Below are 17,499 nucleotides of genomic sequence, written 5' to 3' on the forward strand. Positions count from 1 at the left end.
GCCTGAGAGCGGGTGGGCGGGACGTGCTGGGCAGACGGCGAATCGGCGCGGGCAGGCGAGCTTAACGGACGGCGGCTTCCGCCAGTGGGAGATGGTAGGCCGGGGGAGGAGCGGTTCCGGTGTACGCGCGGCCGGCAGCCGAGGTTGTCGGGGGAATGAGCTCGGAGAAGGGGAACGTGGCGCGCAGGCGGCCCCAGCGCCACCAGAACGCGCGCGCCTTCAAGAACGACAAGTACGGCACCAGCGCGCGGCTGAAGGTAGGCGCAGTGCGGGGAGTCGGGGCTGGCGTTGCGCGCGCCGCCGGGGGGTGTGAGCGCGCCGTGAGCTGCTGGGCTGAGGCAGGCGCCTGAGGCCGGAGGCGGGGCGGGGTGGGGCGGAGTGGAGCGGCCCTGGCGGCGTGAGCCAAGGCCTCGTGCGGTGCTTGGAACTCAGAGTGAGAAGTGCTCATCGAATCATAGCGCTGTAAGAAAGATAAGCTGAAAGAAAGCATTCACCTCTGTCTAATGAGTGCAGCAAGGAAACATTATCTGCAGGGGTACCAGCGCGACTTCTGGAAAGCTGCTTGAATTAAAGATCTCAGCTGTATCGTTTTATTTCAGACGTCTCAACGTTTTCCAAATTGATTTTGAACAAGATCAGCTATCATCTCTACGCGCACAAGTCACACTTTGCGTGCTTTTTGAGACAGCCGAAAAGCAGCTTGTGTTTGCTTCAAGGCTTTAAAAAGCATAATTGCGCATCGAGGTGGCTCCGCACAGGTGTCTCCTGCTGTTTTATCAGTGCCTGTGCTGCACGCAGTGCCGTGGTTTGATACTTTCACACTATTGTTACAAAAGACCATTGTTGCCTTTTTTAAAAATAGTTTCTAAACAAGGAAAAGGAAATGGTTGACAGTATATTCCTGGAACATGCTCAGTCTGCTTGTAGCTATGGTCACATAACAGTGCTGTAGGAGAGGATGAAGAGCAAAGTGTGCTGAGCAGTAGCACCACCAGGGTGGGGTGCTTTGTCTTATGACAGAATGCCTTATGAAACTGAGAAACGTGAAGAAAGCAAAACACAGGATGTGCATTCTGGAAGAGGACTGTGTGATGCTATTGTTGTTATGTCAGTGTCCCTTTAAGTAACCTGGCTAGGTTGTCAAAAAGAATTGAGAGGAGGGGAATAAACTGGTAAGTCAAAACAGTGGCACTAAAGAGTTGTGGTTTCTTTTTTTTCAGGTGTTTGTAGGACTGGTTCTGCAGGTTGAATGGGTTGTTTTCCTGCTCCAAGCATCACCAGTATTATTCATTGTTTGAGTCACTTTATGATCTCAGATAGTATAGATAAGTGTGTTTTCCTGTATGTACCCTCACAAAATATCCTAGAGAGCAGGCCTATCAGAAAAGTCCTTGTAGAGAAATTAAGTTCTGACATCAGTTTTGTAACTGAAATGATAACTTTAGTGTGCACTTGGGTATTTTTTTCCTTTTTTTTCTTAAAATATTTGATATCTTAGAGAAGTGCTCCACAGTGCCATGCACTTAAATAAACATATTTTTTAAAAAAACATCTTTTCAGCACAGCCAAAATTCAGTGTAGTTATTAACTGTGATGTGGGACTGTGTCTTTTGTTCTCAAGGAAGTGCTTTCTTTCCTCGTTATACCTGCTAGCTCTTGGAGATTGCTAAATATAGGGAAGAAGCTGCTTCCTATTACAGGGTAATGGGAAAGAATGTTTATTTTCTTGTGGTGTTCTTTCACATACAAATTCAAATTTGTCTTCTTTATTAAAACAATACACAGACGCCATTATAATGATAACTAGGCCTGATTCTCCCATTAAAGAAATTTGAAAAGAAATTTAACAAGATTTAGGTGGTGATTAATGTCATACTATACATGCTGAATGTTGACAAGGAGCTTTGCTTTTCTTATTTTGTCACATTTATGTATTTATGTGGTCCTGAGTGATCACATGTACCGCAGACACCTAAGCTGCAAGGAGACAAAGGAAGAAGTAGTGGCAATTTGACCATGAGGGCTGACACAGAACTGAGACATTCCTCATTTCCATCTCTTACTGGCTCAAGAGGTCAGAATGCTGAGAGTTGCTGAGAGAGCGTGGATCTCCTGTAAATCACTGTTATTTGTTTTTAAGTTTGTGGCCTATTTTTGACTATTGTTGTTCACGGTGCAGCTCAATACCATCCTGAAAGTCTGTAGAATGATTTTTAGCTAATTTTAGATTTTTAGAAATTCGTATCTTTCTGCATGTGTGCACTGCGTTAGCGGTGCTGAATGTCAACTACAGTAGCTTCAGGTTGTACTGTGGTTGGAGCTGAGGTAGTTATTTTCATTGTTATTTCTAGTCTTCACTGTGAAAAAGTAGCTGTAGAGGAAATTAATAGTTATCTTTTTTTGTTTGTTTTGTTTTGAAAGGTTTTATGCTTTCTGTCTGACATTGACCTTGGCCTCCATTTTCTAATCTTAAAGACTATAGTTCTAATTACTTGTAGGATATGCAGAAAGAGTGCTTGTGTTTCCCCTAATGACCAGTCCTTACTAGCTCATGATGCTGGTATAGGCTAGTTGAGGTGAAACAATGCACACTGCCTCTAAACTGTGTTTGGGTAGCTGCCTACAACAGTGTTGGGAAAGCTTGCATGCTAGGATGAGCTGAAGAAGGAAGAGCCAGACGGAGTAAGACATACTGTGCTATTTATTATTGAAACTGGGAATTTGTTAATGGGTGATTGCTTTACATAGTACATTCTGGGACAGCTATTTGTGACACTGAGCCGAGGAATATACATTATGTTATATAAACATAAATTTTGTATGAAGTGTATTACTTAAATCAGTGTGGAAACTGGAAATAAAGGTAATTCTAGAGATGAAAGCAAGCAGTATTCAACAAGAACATTTAGAACTCCATTGTAATGAGATGGTAGGCCACAAAATAATTCATGTTTACACCCAAATGACCAGTCTGTTTCTCAGTTTCTTCCCCTCATTAACTTCACCCAGGTGATAATCCAGATTTTCCAAAATTTCAGAGGTTATTAACTCTGAACCTCAGCTTTACCATAATGCTGATGCCAGCTACTTCTTCGGCTGGCTGTATACATAGTTCATTTTAGTGGAGGCATTGGTCAAGACTGTGGGAAGGCACTGGGAAGAGGCTTAATTGCTGAGTCAATGAATAAGACTTAAAAGTTCAGAAAGGAAGACAGAGGTAAACTGGTAGCCAACTGGAAATGACAGATAACACTACTGGAGTTTGTCTTGCTGCATCATCGAGCAACTTGGCAGGATGAAATCTGCTTTCTAGCTATCCCTTTTGTTCTGAGTTTGAAAGTAAGTTCAGGCTTACCAAACAGTCTTTCATGTTGGTAGAAGAGAAGCAAACAGTAACCTAAGACTGCAGTGAAGACACGCAGACACACATGCGTACACATTGTCAGTTCTTCCAAAAATGCACAGTCTCATACATTGTGAGATCTGTGGTTGTTCTGGGAGAATGAAATTATTATGAACCTATTTGATGATGTGAAAAAAGGCTAAATGTCTTGGAGTTCAAGAAAGCCATTTGGAATTGGGCTTCAAGGAAGATTTTGATTTCATGTGTTTTAAAGTCAGTATAAATATTGTATGCCAGCAAGTGAAGTTCTCTGGGGAAACTGATTTCAGTCTATAAGGTGTGTAATATAGCCCTGAAATGCAAGGATTTTCTGCCACAGAGTTTCTGTCTGTTAGTTTGCGCTGTTCTATTCTAACTACTTTGTAGTCATACGCTAGAGTTTGTGTGGAGTTTTGTTTTTCTGAGAAATGTAGTCGCTCAGAAATGCTGCATTCAGCCTTGTCGATCCAATCAGTATCTCCTGTTTGTTATGACAAGAAAGTTTTTGGGTAGCATTGACATTGTATTGATTTATAGTAGAATAAGCCACTGATGTGTGGTAGAAGTCTGCTGTCAATACAGTGAATCAAAACACACGTGCATGCATGCACACATAATTAGAAACTTACAGACAGACAGTGAGGCATCTTTGAAACCCCATTATTACATCTTCCTTGTGACTGCTTTTTTAATGCTAGCCTAAGCTAGGAATTACTTTGTGAGCCAAGTTAGTAGGTGTAGGCACATGTTTACTTTAATACTTTCTGAACTGCTTTTGGCAGGTTGTTAAATGATTTTATGTTGGGTTACTTGAGCATACAGAGGATGCTGTTTTATTGATGCAGTTGACCTGACAGTGTATATGTATTATGCACATGGAATGTTTTGTGAAATGTTTTGTTTTACTTCAAAATTGTTTATATATGTCAGCATTGCATAATTGCTTTTTCTTTGGAGAATGTACAGAAATACTGCAAGCATTGAATGAGCTACCCTGCTATTGGAGGAAGTATGGCAAAGGGAAAAAGGAAAGAGCTAGTGAGTAAAATAGGGAAATGAAAGCAAAAAACAGAGAAACTGCTGTGACAGAAACAAAATCTAATCTGTCCAAGTAGTCTTCACACCTAGAAAAACATTTCAGACCATAAGCATTAAGCATTACCATTGTCTTTGTGCATGAGAAAGCTTGAGTGAAAGCTGGGTTAAAAAAAAGTTTGAATGGAATAAAAACATTGGAAATTTTGTTCAGGTCCTTGTGTATGTTGCTGGGTGTTTTATACTGTTAAATGAAAGTAAGCTATTAAATGGTTGAAAGAAAAGAAGTCTGAATATGTGAAATGTATCGAATACATAGAAGAGTGAATAGGAAAACTGAGCAAGAGAGAAATTTATTTAACTATTTTCCCTGATCTAACTGAGATAGCAGGGAAGTTTCTCTTCATGTTTGTGAGGGGAACTTACTCTTACGTGTTTCTTTGTGAATTAAAAAAAAAAAAAATCAGAATCACCTTATCCAAATATTTAATTATGCACAATTTTCTTTGCTTCATCAAGTCAGTTTTGCTTTTGAAAAGCAACTTGTAGTAGTAATAGTAAGATTTAAAAATCAGGTACTATTTCTGAGCAAGATAAACTTAGAAGGCAAACACAAATCAAGGTTTAACTGGGTAAATCAGCCAGCTTAATTTGCTTTGCAAAAGTCCATCCTTCTCTTTTGAATTTCTAAATTAGCTGGCTGGTAAAAGGATGTTGGAGTTGGTTTTTCCAATGATTAACTATCCCACCCCATGCCTGCAGTGCCAAAATTGAATAAAAAATAAAGGAAATTGCTGAAACGGAGGAAGGTATCGTGCTGTATGCGTGCCTGTTAGAAGAATGATATTAGAACTTAAAAGCTGTTGTCTTTATTGCTATCTTCTGAGCAGATTCTGTGTTATTTGTTTGAGTTCCTGTGCTAGACTTGTGGTCCCACAGATGACTGTTGATTAGTCCAGGTGCCTTGGATCTGGACCTAAGTTATATGTAAATGCGATCTTTATAGCAGAAGTCTAATTTGGTGTCCTTTTCTTTTACTGCTAATACCATAGCATTTAGCATGCTTCTTCTAAGAGTGTTGTGCTTCTATTACAATTGAGCATTTAAGATTTAATAACGTATTAAATCTCCAATTCAATAAGGTGTTAAATCTGCTTAGATTCTTGAGAACATTCTTTGCATTTGTTACTTATTTTAGAGGCCTCTTATTTTTTATCAGCTACATGTCTGTTGGAGAACTGACAATAATATGACTGAAAATAATTTCAAAAGTAATTTTGAAATTAATGCTGTAGGAAAGTTTGAGAACGGCTGTTCGTTTTGTTACTGATCTTAGGAATTGTCTGAATTTTGAGTTGCTTTTTTTCTATTTTATCTTTAGTCTCATTTTTGCACTTTCATTAAATGTCTTATTTGAGTCATGTACAAAGGCAGTACATTTGTACATTATTGTATATTCAGGAGCTGTATGAGATTCGGGGGGGGGGAGGCGGGGAGGAGAAGAAGCTCTGTTAACAGTAATTATACACGTTTTGCTGTACCATAAGAAAACATTCAGTAAAATTTGAAATAAGATGTCTGTTCTACAGACTTCGAATTTCCTTCAAATGAGAGGTGGAAGTAATGCCTCCCTTACTCTTCTGCACTGTTTATGCCACATGCCTTCAGTGTGGCCTCCTAAATTCCAGGTGTGGTCCACATCACTGAGCCAGTCCCTACATCATGTAGGGGCAGGGTTCTGTCCAAAGTGCTGATAGTATGACACATTGGAAACTGGGTGGTTATCAGCAAGGAATCTAACTCTTGTTTTGAAAGACAGTGTTTAGCAGCAACCCAGCTGTCTTCAATGTGAACTGCTGCAGTGTTTTGAAGTTTATTGGGTTCTGCCTTGATAATACCAAAAATAGTTGATTACAGTAAAACACACTTGTGAATACAAATTACAGTGTTTGTGTCTTTCTTCCCTCCTGCATTACTAATTAATGCAAATTAGGAGAGTGAGAGGGAGAACTGGGAAGTTCAGGCTTATTTGCAGATTTTTAGAAGCTTATTCAGACCATCCTGCTTGGAATCTTTGTGTGAGTTAAACTCTGAAAGGAAGGCTTATCTTCAAATTGCATGCATTTTGAAAGAATGAGCTGACCTGTTTGATTGGCAGCATTTCCACAGGTATCTACTGAGGACTTACCACTGATTTTCTTCTCTCAAAAAGTTTCTGTGTTGTCTGAATAACCGCGTTTCCTGACAAATTTCACTCCCAATACATAGCTGGCATCAGAGCTTTCCTTATTGAAGCATTTTACAAAACCTTTTTTTTTGAAGGGGGAGCAGAATGGTGTCTGTTGTTTCTTTTTAACATGCAAAGTCAGTGTTCAATTGTTTGAAAACAGTTCTGTCTGTTAACTTTCCAGACAAGAAGTGCCACAGCTGAACAGGTGAAGTTGAGTAAAAATGGAAAGAATGCAAAGCAAGTCCCTTAGTAGAGTCTCACTCATACAAATTTTTTTTTTCTACCACATACCTTTTTAGGCATGGAGTAAGATACTGTGTGTTTAAAGCTAGATTGTTCTTCTGTCTAATTGAAGTTGAATTTTTTGGGAGTAGTAAGAAACTCCACAAGGTCACAAAACTAAGAAATTATTTCAGTTGCTGCTGTATGCATAGGTGAACTTTTAAACTTGTTTCTGAAGGAATAATATAAAACCAGATACTGATTAATGCAGAATCTATCCCAAGGAACTTCTGGATATTTTAAGCAATAAATGTGGTTTTGGCCATATTAATCTTATAATTTTTGTATAGCTGTCATTTTAAATCTGTCTCAAAATACACTTAGTCCTTTTCTTTTTCTTCTTTATTTGCAGTGAAAATTGTTTTCACAGTTATGCATACATAATACTGTATAATGATTGTAATTACTGCTGACATTTTTGTTTAGAGAAGAAATGAAAGTATGTTGAATGTACCAGTATTCACTGCTTGATCTTTAAGGCAAGTGTGGTTTGTTACTGGTCCCTATCTCTGAGTAACTTGCCTTGTGCAAACCATACTTAGCAGCTGACAGTTCATATTGCCAATCAAAGACAAGAAGTTATAGAAGTAAATTAAAGTAATTTTTGTGTTATCTTGAAAATATATTGTAGTTTAAAAGACCATTTTGACTATTTTTATTTTATCTTAGATACTTGAGTGCAAAAAATGTACTGCATTTTCATAGGGGAAATTTATGGTGAAAGAAACATTGAATGGTTTGCCAGCAAATATGTCAATTTGATGTTACTGTGGTCTAAAAAAAATGCTGAGACTACTCACTTTAAGTATGTACACATGTTGCTCTGAAAGTAATGCCTCCTATCTATTTCCATGGAAACTATGACTGATACAAAGAGCACAAAAACACTATTTGATAGAGCAGATTCTCAGCTACAAAACCACTGTTCGGTCTCCATGAACATTCAGCAAATGTCTACGGATGCTAGGGGGTGCATTTTTTTTCCACATGGAGGAATTCAGTTCCACCCCTTTGCTTCATACGCACTTCCATGTAAGATGCCATTCTGTCAGACTGCCCCTTGACTGCCATCTGCCACGCAGCAACAATATGTAATGGAATATTGGTGGGAGGGTTCAGCCTCTCTGGCCATACCACCACCATCTGTCTCTGACATTGTGGGCTAACATCATAAAATAGGAGACATTGCTTTTGGAGCAGCCCTTGTAGTATAGCAGTATCTTGAACAATAGTAAGCTAAACGTTAAGTCTTGTGACGTATCTTTTCCAAGTAAAGACAGCATATTTCAGGGTTCATTTCTACTCAAGTTGGTTTTGTAATATCTCTAGAGATGTAGTAATAATGATAATAATAAAATAACAATATATCATAAATAACACAAGAACAGTTAATATTATACCTACTACTTATGTTAATGCTTTAACAATGTTAGTAATACTGAAGTCTACCTCAGAGTAGAAGATGACCTCACTACTCTTTCTGCTGAAGAAAATAACAGGTGGTAAATGTATAAAACACTTATATTAACATCAAATAATTCTCTAATTACAGTATGAATCACATGATGCGTAACAATGCTTTCTAAGCAAGATGATACTCATAAAAATAAGAAAGCTTCTCTGATACTAATTATTATTTGTTTATTTAGAAAATAAATGGTAAGCTTCACGATGGAGTGTGTCAGCATTGCAAAGGTATCTTGGAGTGGCGGGTAAAATTCAGCAAGTATAAACTACTATCAAAACCTAAAAAATGGTGAGTACAGATACTTTGTCTTAATCACTGGCAGTATTATTTGTGAATTTTTTGGAGAATATTCTGGTTTTGGAAGCTCATAAATGCTATTATATTATGTTTTTCAGTCTGGAGTCTGCAACAATAATCGAAACGCAATATTAATATTCAGTTTCTTTAATGTTTTTATCTTAAACATTAGAAAACATAGCAAAGCAACTGCTTCCTTCCCCGTTGTTAAAATGTTTGGATATTCTTAATGATCACTTTGAACCTGTAAGTTTCCAAAAACATGTCAGTATGTCCTCCTAAAGAAAGAGTTAAACCTGAATTGATTATAATATGATTTTCTCAGACCTTGTAGCAAGTCAGTATTGATATTATCTGCACAGTTTTAATTTTTTTTTTTTAAATGTTCACAGACTACCTGGCAGAGGAATGTTGAGAGAGGAAAGTTTTCTTAATTTTGTGTTGTATCAAAAGTCATTGTCAAGCTCAGCGTTACCTCAATTCATACAAAATGTTTGCAGTACTTGCTTTTCAGTACCTTGTAGCATGTTCTTTCTTTTCATTATTGTTCTTTATTTTCATTATTGAAAATTTAGCACTATTTGCAAACATAGCTATATTATTTTTGGATAAGAGCATAGTGAAGGTGATAAATAGGTCTAAATAATTTGTAGATTTGTGGTAGGTTAATCTTCTCATACATGTATCTGCCATGCGCATGAAGTTTTACTTTTTAATGAAACCATACACAAAAAATATTTTGGTTTTATTGAACAATTTCATCCTTTCATGTTGAAGAAAAAATTCTTCTACTTAGTATAGCAGTCTCTAGTTTTAAAAGTGAATGTTCTGGGTTATGTTTACCGTTGATTAAGTAGGGATTTTCTATTTTTTAAACTCTTTCACAAATGCCTAAATAGATCGTGCAAATGGGCATGCCATGGCAGTAATGATGTGGTGTGCGGTTCACACAGGTAGGAAGTGCAACAAGGGTACGGGGAGGTCTTCTTTCTTCTCATCTGGTTACAGTACAGAGCAGAACTCTGTTGACAAACATGATGATCATCCACCGCAACAGTTGGTCTGAAGTGGAAACCAAAATGGGGGAGGGACCACAACCTTTCCAGACTGGTGTGTACACTCAGATGGACCTCCCAAGGAGTGACAGAGCTGCCCAGAACTTTGAGCCTGAGGGCAGAGTGAGCTGTCATGGGTGCATGTGTGCCCAGCTTGATGAACTTTTTCAGCTGGTGGCCAGGTTTCATGAAATCATGAGGCTGAGATGTATCCAGCAGTTGGAGAATGTATGATGCTTGGTGTCATACAGTGACACAAGCAGACCAACAGCCCTGTCTTAAGTTTCAGCAAAGGGAAGAAGATGAGCAGACTGCTGTCCCTGAGGAGTCAGATGGCAAAAAAATTCAGGATGAGAGAGACTGGACCTTTGTCTCTGCTCGGGCCAGAGGGAGAAGGCTTCCCCTTGCCCCTGAAATACCCTCAAGCAACAGATGTGAAGCTTTGGTGATGGAAAGAGAAGAAGGATAGTGGTTGAGAACTGGAAAGGAACAACCATGTTAAGTGCAGTTAAAAAAAGGCAAAGCATCTTAGTAAGTAGGGGTTTTGCACAGAGAGGCACTGAGGCCTCCATTTGCTGCCTGGATAATCTCTTGAGAGGTTTGCTGTCCGCCAGGAGCCTGCATCCAGGACTTCTAGAAGGGGCTACCAGGTATGATAAAGCTGGAGGACTACTGTCCTCTTGTGGTCTTTCAAGCTGTCTCACAGGAGGCTGCAGCTAGGAAATTGCAAAAAGTTAAAAAAGACTTTTTGTCCCTTGGGAAGATGTTGAAGGGATTGGAAGCACAGGTAGTGTTCTTATCAGTCGTCCTGGTTGGATGGAGGAGGATGGACCAGTTTGATGAATGGATGCATGGATGGTGTCACACTAAGGGCTTTCAGTTCTGTGATTTAGGGTGCACCTTTGTATAAACTGGACATGTTTATGTTGTTTGGGATGCGACTGAACAGGAGGGAAAAGAATATACTGGGCAGCAAGCTGGCTGGGCTGATCACCAGAACTTTAAACTAGATTTGCTGGAGGAAGGAGATGTACTGCTGAGTGGCAGAGAACTGGGGCATACTGTCATTTTAGGAAGCAGCATGGGAAAACTTAAGATTTGTCCCAGAGAAATTTGGGAAGGCTCCTCCAGGACCGTAATGTGGCCAGTAGACCAGCTGAGGTGACTCCACATGAATACACACAGCTTGGTGTGTGCATAAGCAGGAGGAGTTGAAAACTGTGATGCAATTAGAAAACTGTGACCTAATCGCTTTCTTAGAAACATGATGGGACCAATCGCACAACTCGAATACTGTAATTGAGGGCTGCAATACTTTTAGAAGGGATAGACAAGGTAGGAGGGGCAATGGAGTTGCCCTCTCTGTTAAGAAGAGAGTAGACTGCAAACAGCTGCCTCTGAGAAACAGCCATGGCCAGGTTAAGAGCTTGTAGACTAAAATCAGGGACCAGGCCAAGAAAGGACATCTGATTGTCAGAGTTTACTACAGGCTGCCTTATTAAGAGGATCCTGTTGACAAGGTCTTCTTGCTTCAGCTACAGAAGGCATTGTGCTTGCAGCCTCTTACCCTTATAGGGGGATTTCAGCCACCGGGAAATCTGCTGGGAAAACAACATGGCACGATGCAAGTAATCCAGGAGACTCCTGGAGCCACTTGAGGATAAATTCCTGGTCCAGGTATTGGACAGACCAACCAGAGGTGAAGTGTTACTGGCTGATAAGCCTCACTTCTGTGCCAGGGAAGATCGTGAAACAGATCCTCCTGGAAGATATACTAAGGTACATGATGGATGAGCAGGCAGTCTGAGACAGCCAGCACAGCTTCACCAAGGGCAGATCATGCCTGACCAATCTGGTCACCTTCTGTGATGGAGTGACAGCATTTATGGATCAAGGGAGGGCAACTGATACTGTCTACCTGGACTTGTGACAGGCCTTTGACGTGGTCCAAACTCACCCTTACCTCAAAGTTGGAGAGAGATGGATTACAAGGGTGGACTATTTGGTGGATAAAGAATTGGCTGGAAGGTCACGGCCAGAGGGTTGTGGTCAATAGCTCTGTGTCCAGGTGGAGGCCGGTCGCGAATGGTGTTCTCCAGGTGTCTGCCTTGGGACTGGTACTCTTTAACATCTTTTCCAATGACATAGGTGGTGGGAGTGAGTGCACCTCCAGCAAGTTTGCTGATGACACCAAGCTGAGTGGTGTAGTTGATACAACAGAAGGAAGGGATGCCATCCAGACAGATCTTGACAGGCTTGATTGTTTTGTCTTCTCTCTACCCAACTCCAAAGGAAAAAAAAGAATCCAAAAAGGTTTGTAGATCAGGGAAGCATGAGAAATAGGAAAAAGTGGCATTGTAGGACTGCTGCTTCGGACTAAATATGTTGTCATAGTTTTGAATAAATAAATTAGACTTCATAGCATTCTTAACTCTACTTCTGCAGTGATTTCAGTCCGTGCCTACAACCATTGGATACTACACTGGCTGAATGGGCCAGTGTTCTGAAAGACCTAGACTATGAAGAATTTCAATGGGTTAAGCTTCTAAATGAAAGGTATTCATTACGTACTTTAAAAATTTGACTTTCAAGCTAAGAAATTGAAGTCTCTACATCACAGAGTATGGAAATTGAGGACTTATGTGCATATACATTTATTTCAATTCTTTAACCTCTTGTAAAATTATAATTTTTTTAGTATAACCATAACTTGGCCTTTAATTTTGTTTTGGGTATTTAAATATTAAAGATTAATCTAATGGAAGTCAGTTTGTTTTTAATAATGGTGTCCCTCTTCAGTGAGACACAACTAAGAAGAGCTGTAGACATGTTAGAGTCTTACAAGACATTCACATATACTTGGTGTTTGTCTTTAGCCTGTGTTAGTCTACAAATTCAATATTTAAAACTGTATGTTCAATGCTAAATCTTTCCTGACAGACTTTGAGCACTTGAAGAAACAAGCAAAGATGACTTTTAAGGCAGCTGTCTAACGTGGGTTATTTAATTCTGGATTCTGTTCACCAAAAATACATGACATGAGAAATGTCAGCTGAATGTTAAGTCATAGCATTTCAGAAATTATTTGATGTACAGAGTTTTACAATATTTGAAAACAGTAACCAAAAACCTCTAGAAAATTAGGATGGTTTTGTTTAGAATAGAGTTCCTTGCAGGCATGCATTTGCAGAAAGCAAAGTCCAGCACTGGTTTTGTTTATGTTCTGAGAAGTTTAAGAGAAAGACATTGTATTGTTTTGATTGAAACCCTTTAATTTGTAATAATTTATGCACCTTCTTATGCTGTATTCTTACTTTCTTTTATTTGTAAGCCAGATGAATAATTTGTGCAGCTTTTAAAGCAAAACAACTTATTCAAATGAATGGAAAGATTTATTTTGTCACTTTAAAGTAAGATTTTTTTTATTTAATTTTTCTTCTTCAGTTCTAGTTTAGTATGAATGTATAAAACTGGACTATGAAAGTGCTTATTTTGAAGGCTCTTTGTGTTGTATATGCTGTCTTTCAACACAGAATATTTAATAAATGTACACCAAAAAAAGAAGCAATTATGTTTTCTTTCTCTTCACAGTGTGAAGTGCCTCCAGAAAGCTGTGAAAGATCCTTACCATATTATTTGTCGACCGTGTGCTAGTAAATTAGAAGTTTGTGCCAAATGTGGAAAGGAAAAAGAAATTGTAATTCCGTAAGTAGCTCATAGATTATATAGTTTCAGTGCTGCACTTCTTTTTTCCCTTTTTAATAAAGCTTGTTTGGAAACTGTGCAAGATGCTGTTACATTTCATGCCGTATTCTGAATAATCCTGACAGGAATCAGTAGAAGCCATCACCTTCATTTTCTTTTGCCAAAACCAGGGTGGAATGCTTATTGATGTTAGTGAGGCTAGGCCGAATAAGTCTGACTTGGATAAGACGCTTAATTTTAACACCAAAGAGTAGATTGCATCTCTTCCTTAGGAACAAAGTACTTCAAAATAGATTTAAATATAGAGCATCATAAAATATGCATAAGTCAATTTACTGTTTGCATTTTGAGTGTCATTTGATGATTCAGTTAGCAGTGAACAGAAATAAAGATGGGCTGATACTGAGCACAGTTACTGCAGTGTTTTTAGCAGATTTTTTTTCTATACTTTTAGTAAAGAAGTCACCTTTATTGAGCATCCTGTATTAATTTACTAGTATGTGACTGCTCACCAGCAGTTGAATAGTTAGTCAGACTGTTTATATACAAACATACATACGTACATATATTTACGCCTCTGTGCCAGGGAAGATCGTGGAACAGATCCTCCTGGAAGATATGCTAAGGTACATGATGGATGAGCAGGCAGTCTGAGACAGCCAGCACAGCTTCACCAAGGGCAGATCATGCCTGACCAATCTGGTCACCTTCTGTGATGGAGTGACAGCATTTATGGATCAAGGGAGGGCAACTGATACTGTCTACCTGGACTTGTGACAGGCCTTTGACATGGTCCAAACTCACCCTTACCTCAAAGTTGGAGAGAGATGGATTACAAGGGTGGACTATTTGGTGGATAAAGAATTGGCTGGAAGGTCACGGCCAGAGGGTTGTGGTCAATAGCTCTGTGTCCAGGTGGAGGCCGGTCGCGAATGGTGTTCTCCAGGTGTCTGCCTTGGGACTGGTACTCTTTAACATCTTTTCCAATGACATAGGTGGTGGGAGTGAGTGCACCTCCAGCAAGTTTGCTGATGACACCAAGCTGAGTGGTGTAGTTGACACAACAGAAGGAAGGGATGCCATCCAGAGGGACTTTGATAAACTTGTAAGATGGGCCCACGTAAACCCAATGAAGTTCAACAAAGCAAAGTGTAAGGTTTTGCACTTGGATTGGGGCAATCCCTGGTGTGTATGCAGACTGGGAGAAGAACTCTTCAAGAGTAGCCCTGCTGAGAAGGACTTACGGGTCCTGGTAGGTGAAAAACTGAACATGAGCCAGCACTGTGTCCTTGCAGACTGGATGGCCAATGGTTTCCTGGGCTCCATCAGAAGAGGGATGGTCAGCAGGGCAGGAGAGGTGCTCTTCTCTCATGAGGTCTCACTGGAGTACTGCATCCAGGTCTGGCACCCCCAGCAAAGGAAAAATGTGGAGCTTTTGGAGAGGAGACCAGAGGAGGGCCACTAAGATGATCAGAGAGCCAGAGTACCTCACCTATAAAAACGGGCTGAAGGAGCTGGGCTTGTTTGTTCTGGATAAGAGAAGGCTGAGGGGAGACCTCATTATGACCTTCCAATATTTGAGGGGAAATTATAAACAGGAGGGAAATCAACTTTTTACACAGGTAGATAGAGATAGGACAAGGGGAAATGGTTTGAAACTAAAGGAGAGAAGATTTAGGTTAGATGTCAGGGGAAGTTTTTCACTGAGAGGGTGGTGAAATGCTGGAACAGGCTGCCCAGAGAGGTTGTGGATGCCCCATCCATGAAGATGTTCAAGGCCAGGCTGGGTGGGACCCTGGGCAACCTGACCAAGTACTTACATAAGGAACTGGTAACCCTGCATGTGGCAGGGGAGTTGTAACTTGATGATCCTTGAGGTACTTTCCAACCTAAGCCATTCTATGATTTTATCATACATAAATATGTATTCTTTTTATTTCTTAGTCTCTTTTCCCTTACTGTTTACTCAACATGAAAGTAATTTAGGTTATTGTCTCCCTTCTCCTCCCTTCCCTACCATCCCAGGTAGTATGTGGTATACTTCATCCCATTCTCATTTAAAATAATTATAAATTAAAGAAGTAATAGTTGCTAACTTAATACTGATTTCTGCAGGATTGATAAAAGACAAGATGGAACTGAGAATAAGACTACTACAAACAGCCAGGAGAGCGGACTGGAGGATGAACTGGATTTTGACACAAACTTCAGTAGTACAGACAATGAAGAAGATTCTGATAGGCTTGAAGAAAGATTTAAAAGTATGAATTTTGAAAGGACAGAGATACAAAAAGTTGAGTTTCTAGAAGAGACTATACACAATTAATTGTGATAGACTGGTGCTTTCGTCTGACTTCTACTCTGAAAACCTGTTTTGACATTTAAGATCTTCATGTATTGGCGCAGTGTGTTTTAATGTTTGCTGTGGGGTAAGAGTAGAATTTCTTGTAAAAAGACTCAGAGTTTGAATCTTTAAGTACAGTTATTTCTTGTGTAGATGTTACTCTCTGTGTAATTGTTATGAATCCAGCATTACACAACTGTTGTATTGCCATTTGGAAAACTACATGGACATCTGTAGTACAAATAAAAAGTACTGTCATAAAAATAGAAAAGTTAAACCAATTATAATGATTTTGAGGGAAGAACTTGCATCTTTTGTCAGTGAGCTTCCAGAGGTCATTTCTGGTATATCGAGTGATCATTGCTCTTACACCTGCTGTTTCTTTTCCATGGAAAAGAATTGATGCCACTAAGTGGCATCAATGTGCATTTCATATTTTTACCTTGTTATTACCAACATTTTGAAATGAAAAAAAAAAAAAAGCTTAAGACTTCAGAATTTTTCATACAGGTTCTACACTTTCTTTTCTTTCGAATGTAGACATAATGTAGTTTGCTTTGACACAAAAACACTTAGGTGTCATGTAGGGATGCTAGTATAGAACTGTGTTTACTGAGTTACAGTTCAAATGCTGTATCATTACATAGCAAGATATGTAGTTATAGTTTTCCTGATTTTCAGTTCTTCGTAGGGATTATTTCAGTGTAGACTAAGCTCTAGGAAGAACTTAACTGAAATGAACTTCTGCTGGATTCAGTATGGTTTGATTTCTTTTACATCATCTGCCACATCTATAAATAATGTGGGATAAGTGCTTCTTGTTTATTAAATGGTTTAGCCTAAGAACAGATGACAATATAGTTTTTACTGACCACTTAAAAATTACCCGGCTTATTTGGTGTTCTGTCTGAATTGCAGTACCAGGCATAGCAAAAAATTTTATTCCAAAACTGGCTTCTTCAAATGAATTGTGACAGACTTGGACTTGGATTTCTCTTTTTCCTTCAAAATATGGAAATATTGAAACTTTTGTTTCTTTGGGATAGGGATAGCCACCGTTGTCTCTGCTGTAGCTGACTTTAAAAGAAAATCTGGTTACCAAGATGCGGAGTGCTAAGACATACAGTGGTCAGTAACATAGAACCTCTTCAGATTGAAATGACAGTATTAGTATTTAGTCTTGATAATAATACACAGCAGCAAAATTCTTGTAATCATTCATCTGGCATTGAGCTCATACCTCTTAACTGCTTATGTGCTTGTCACTACACGTAAGGCCTTATGCATTAAGCTATTTATCATCTTTTATTTAGATTTGTCTTTCACTTTTATATATTTTCATGGGACATTAAAACATCACATTCACTTTTTCTGAACTTCTTGTAAGCTTGTATATTAACATCCAAAACATCCTTTTAAAATTATCTCTAAGGACTATTATCTGCATGATTGAATTCTTGTTCCTTTTCTGTGCTGCCCCTCTGCTTTTGAGGAAGGTAATTTTCTATTCTGTGTCCATTTTCTGCATATATAGATTTTTGCAAAGTGTTTTATGATAACCAAGAGCAGCAAACCATTGCAAATTGTGGTCTTCCCTGTTTTTGTTGACACATCATGACTTATGGCTCTTAACTGATACAAACTGTAAAGTTTACGAAATATTTGAGTAGTATTTTATGCCTGTTTGCAATCATAAAGCAC

General features: G+C 39.0%; 1 protein-coding gene across 2 annotated transcripts; it reads left to right on the forward strand.

Moving 5' to 3' along the window:
- Positions 15 to 17,174, forward strand: CZH9orf85 (chromosome Z C9orf85 homolog). 2 transcript variants are annotated; one of them, XM_021380571.1, is made up of 5 exons: positions 15 to 257; positions 8,579 to 8,685; positions 12,195 to 12,305; positions 13,341 to 13,454; positions 15,570 to 17,174. In XM_021380571.1, the coding sequence occupies exons 1-5, from the start codon at positions 156 to 158 to the stop codon at positions 15,778 to 15,780; spliced, it is 645 nt and encodes a 214-aa protein (XP_021236246.1). In that variant the 5' UTR covers positions 15 to 155; the 3' UTR covers positions 15,781 to 17,174. The 2 variants fall into 2 exon arrangements, with proteins under 2 accessions (XP_021236246.1, XP_021236247.1); XM_021380572.1 differs by lacking the exon at positions 12,195 to 12,305 and having other exon boundaries at positions 42 to 257.

The sequence above is a fragment of the Numida meleagris genome, chromosome Z (genome assembly GCF_002078875.1).
Source record: "Numida meleagris isolate 19003 breed g44 Domestic line chromosome Z, NumMel1.0, whole genome shotgun sequence".
In the NCBI taxonomy this organism is placed as follows: domain Eukaryota; kingdom Metazoa; phylum Chordata; class Aves; order Galliformes; family Numididae; genus Numida; species Numida meleagris.

What these genes read in the sequence shown, in the direction of transcription:
- CZH9orf85 (XM_021380571.1), top strand. Translation starts at nt 156, where the DNA reads ATGAGCTCGGAGAAGGGGAACGTGGCGCGCAGGCGGCCCCAGCGCCAC. An exon ending in CTATCAAAACCTAAAAAATG is followed by an intron (nt 8,686 to 12,194) that starts GTGAGTACAGAT and finishes CTACTTCTGCAG; the next exon opens with TGATTTCAGTCCGTGCCTAC. An exon ending in GTTAAGCTTCTAAATGAAAG is followed by an intron (nt 12,306 to 13,340) that starts GTATTCATTACG and finishes TTCTCTTCACAG; the next exon opens with TGTGAAGTGCCTCCAGAAAG.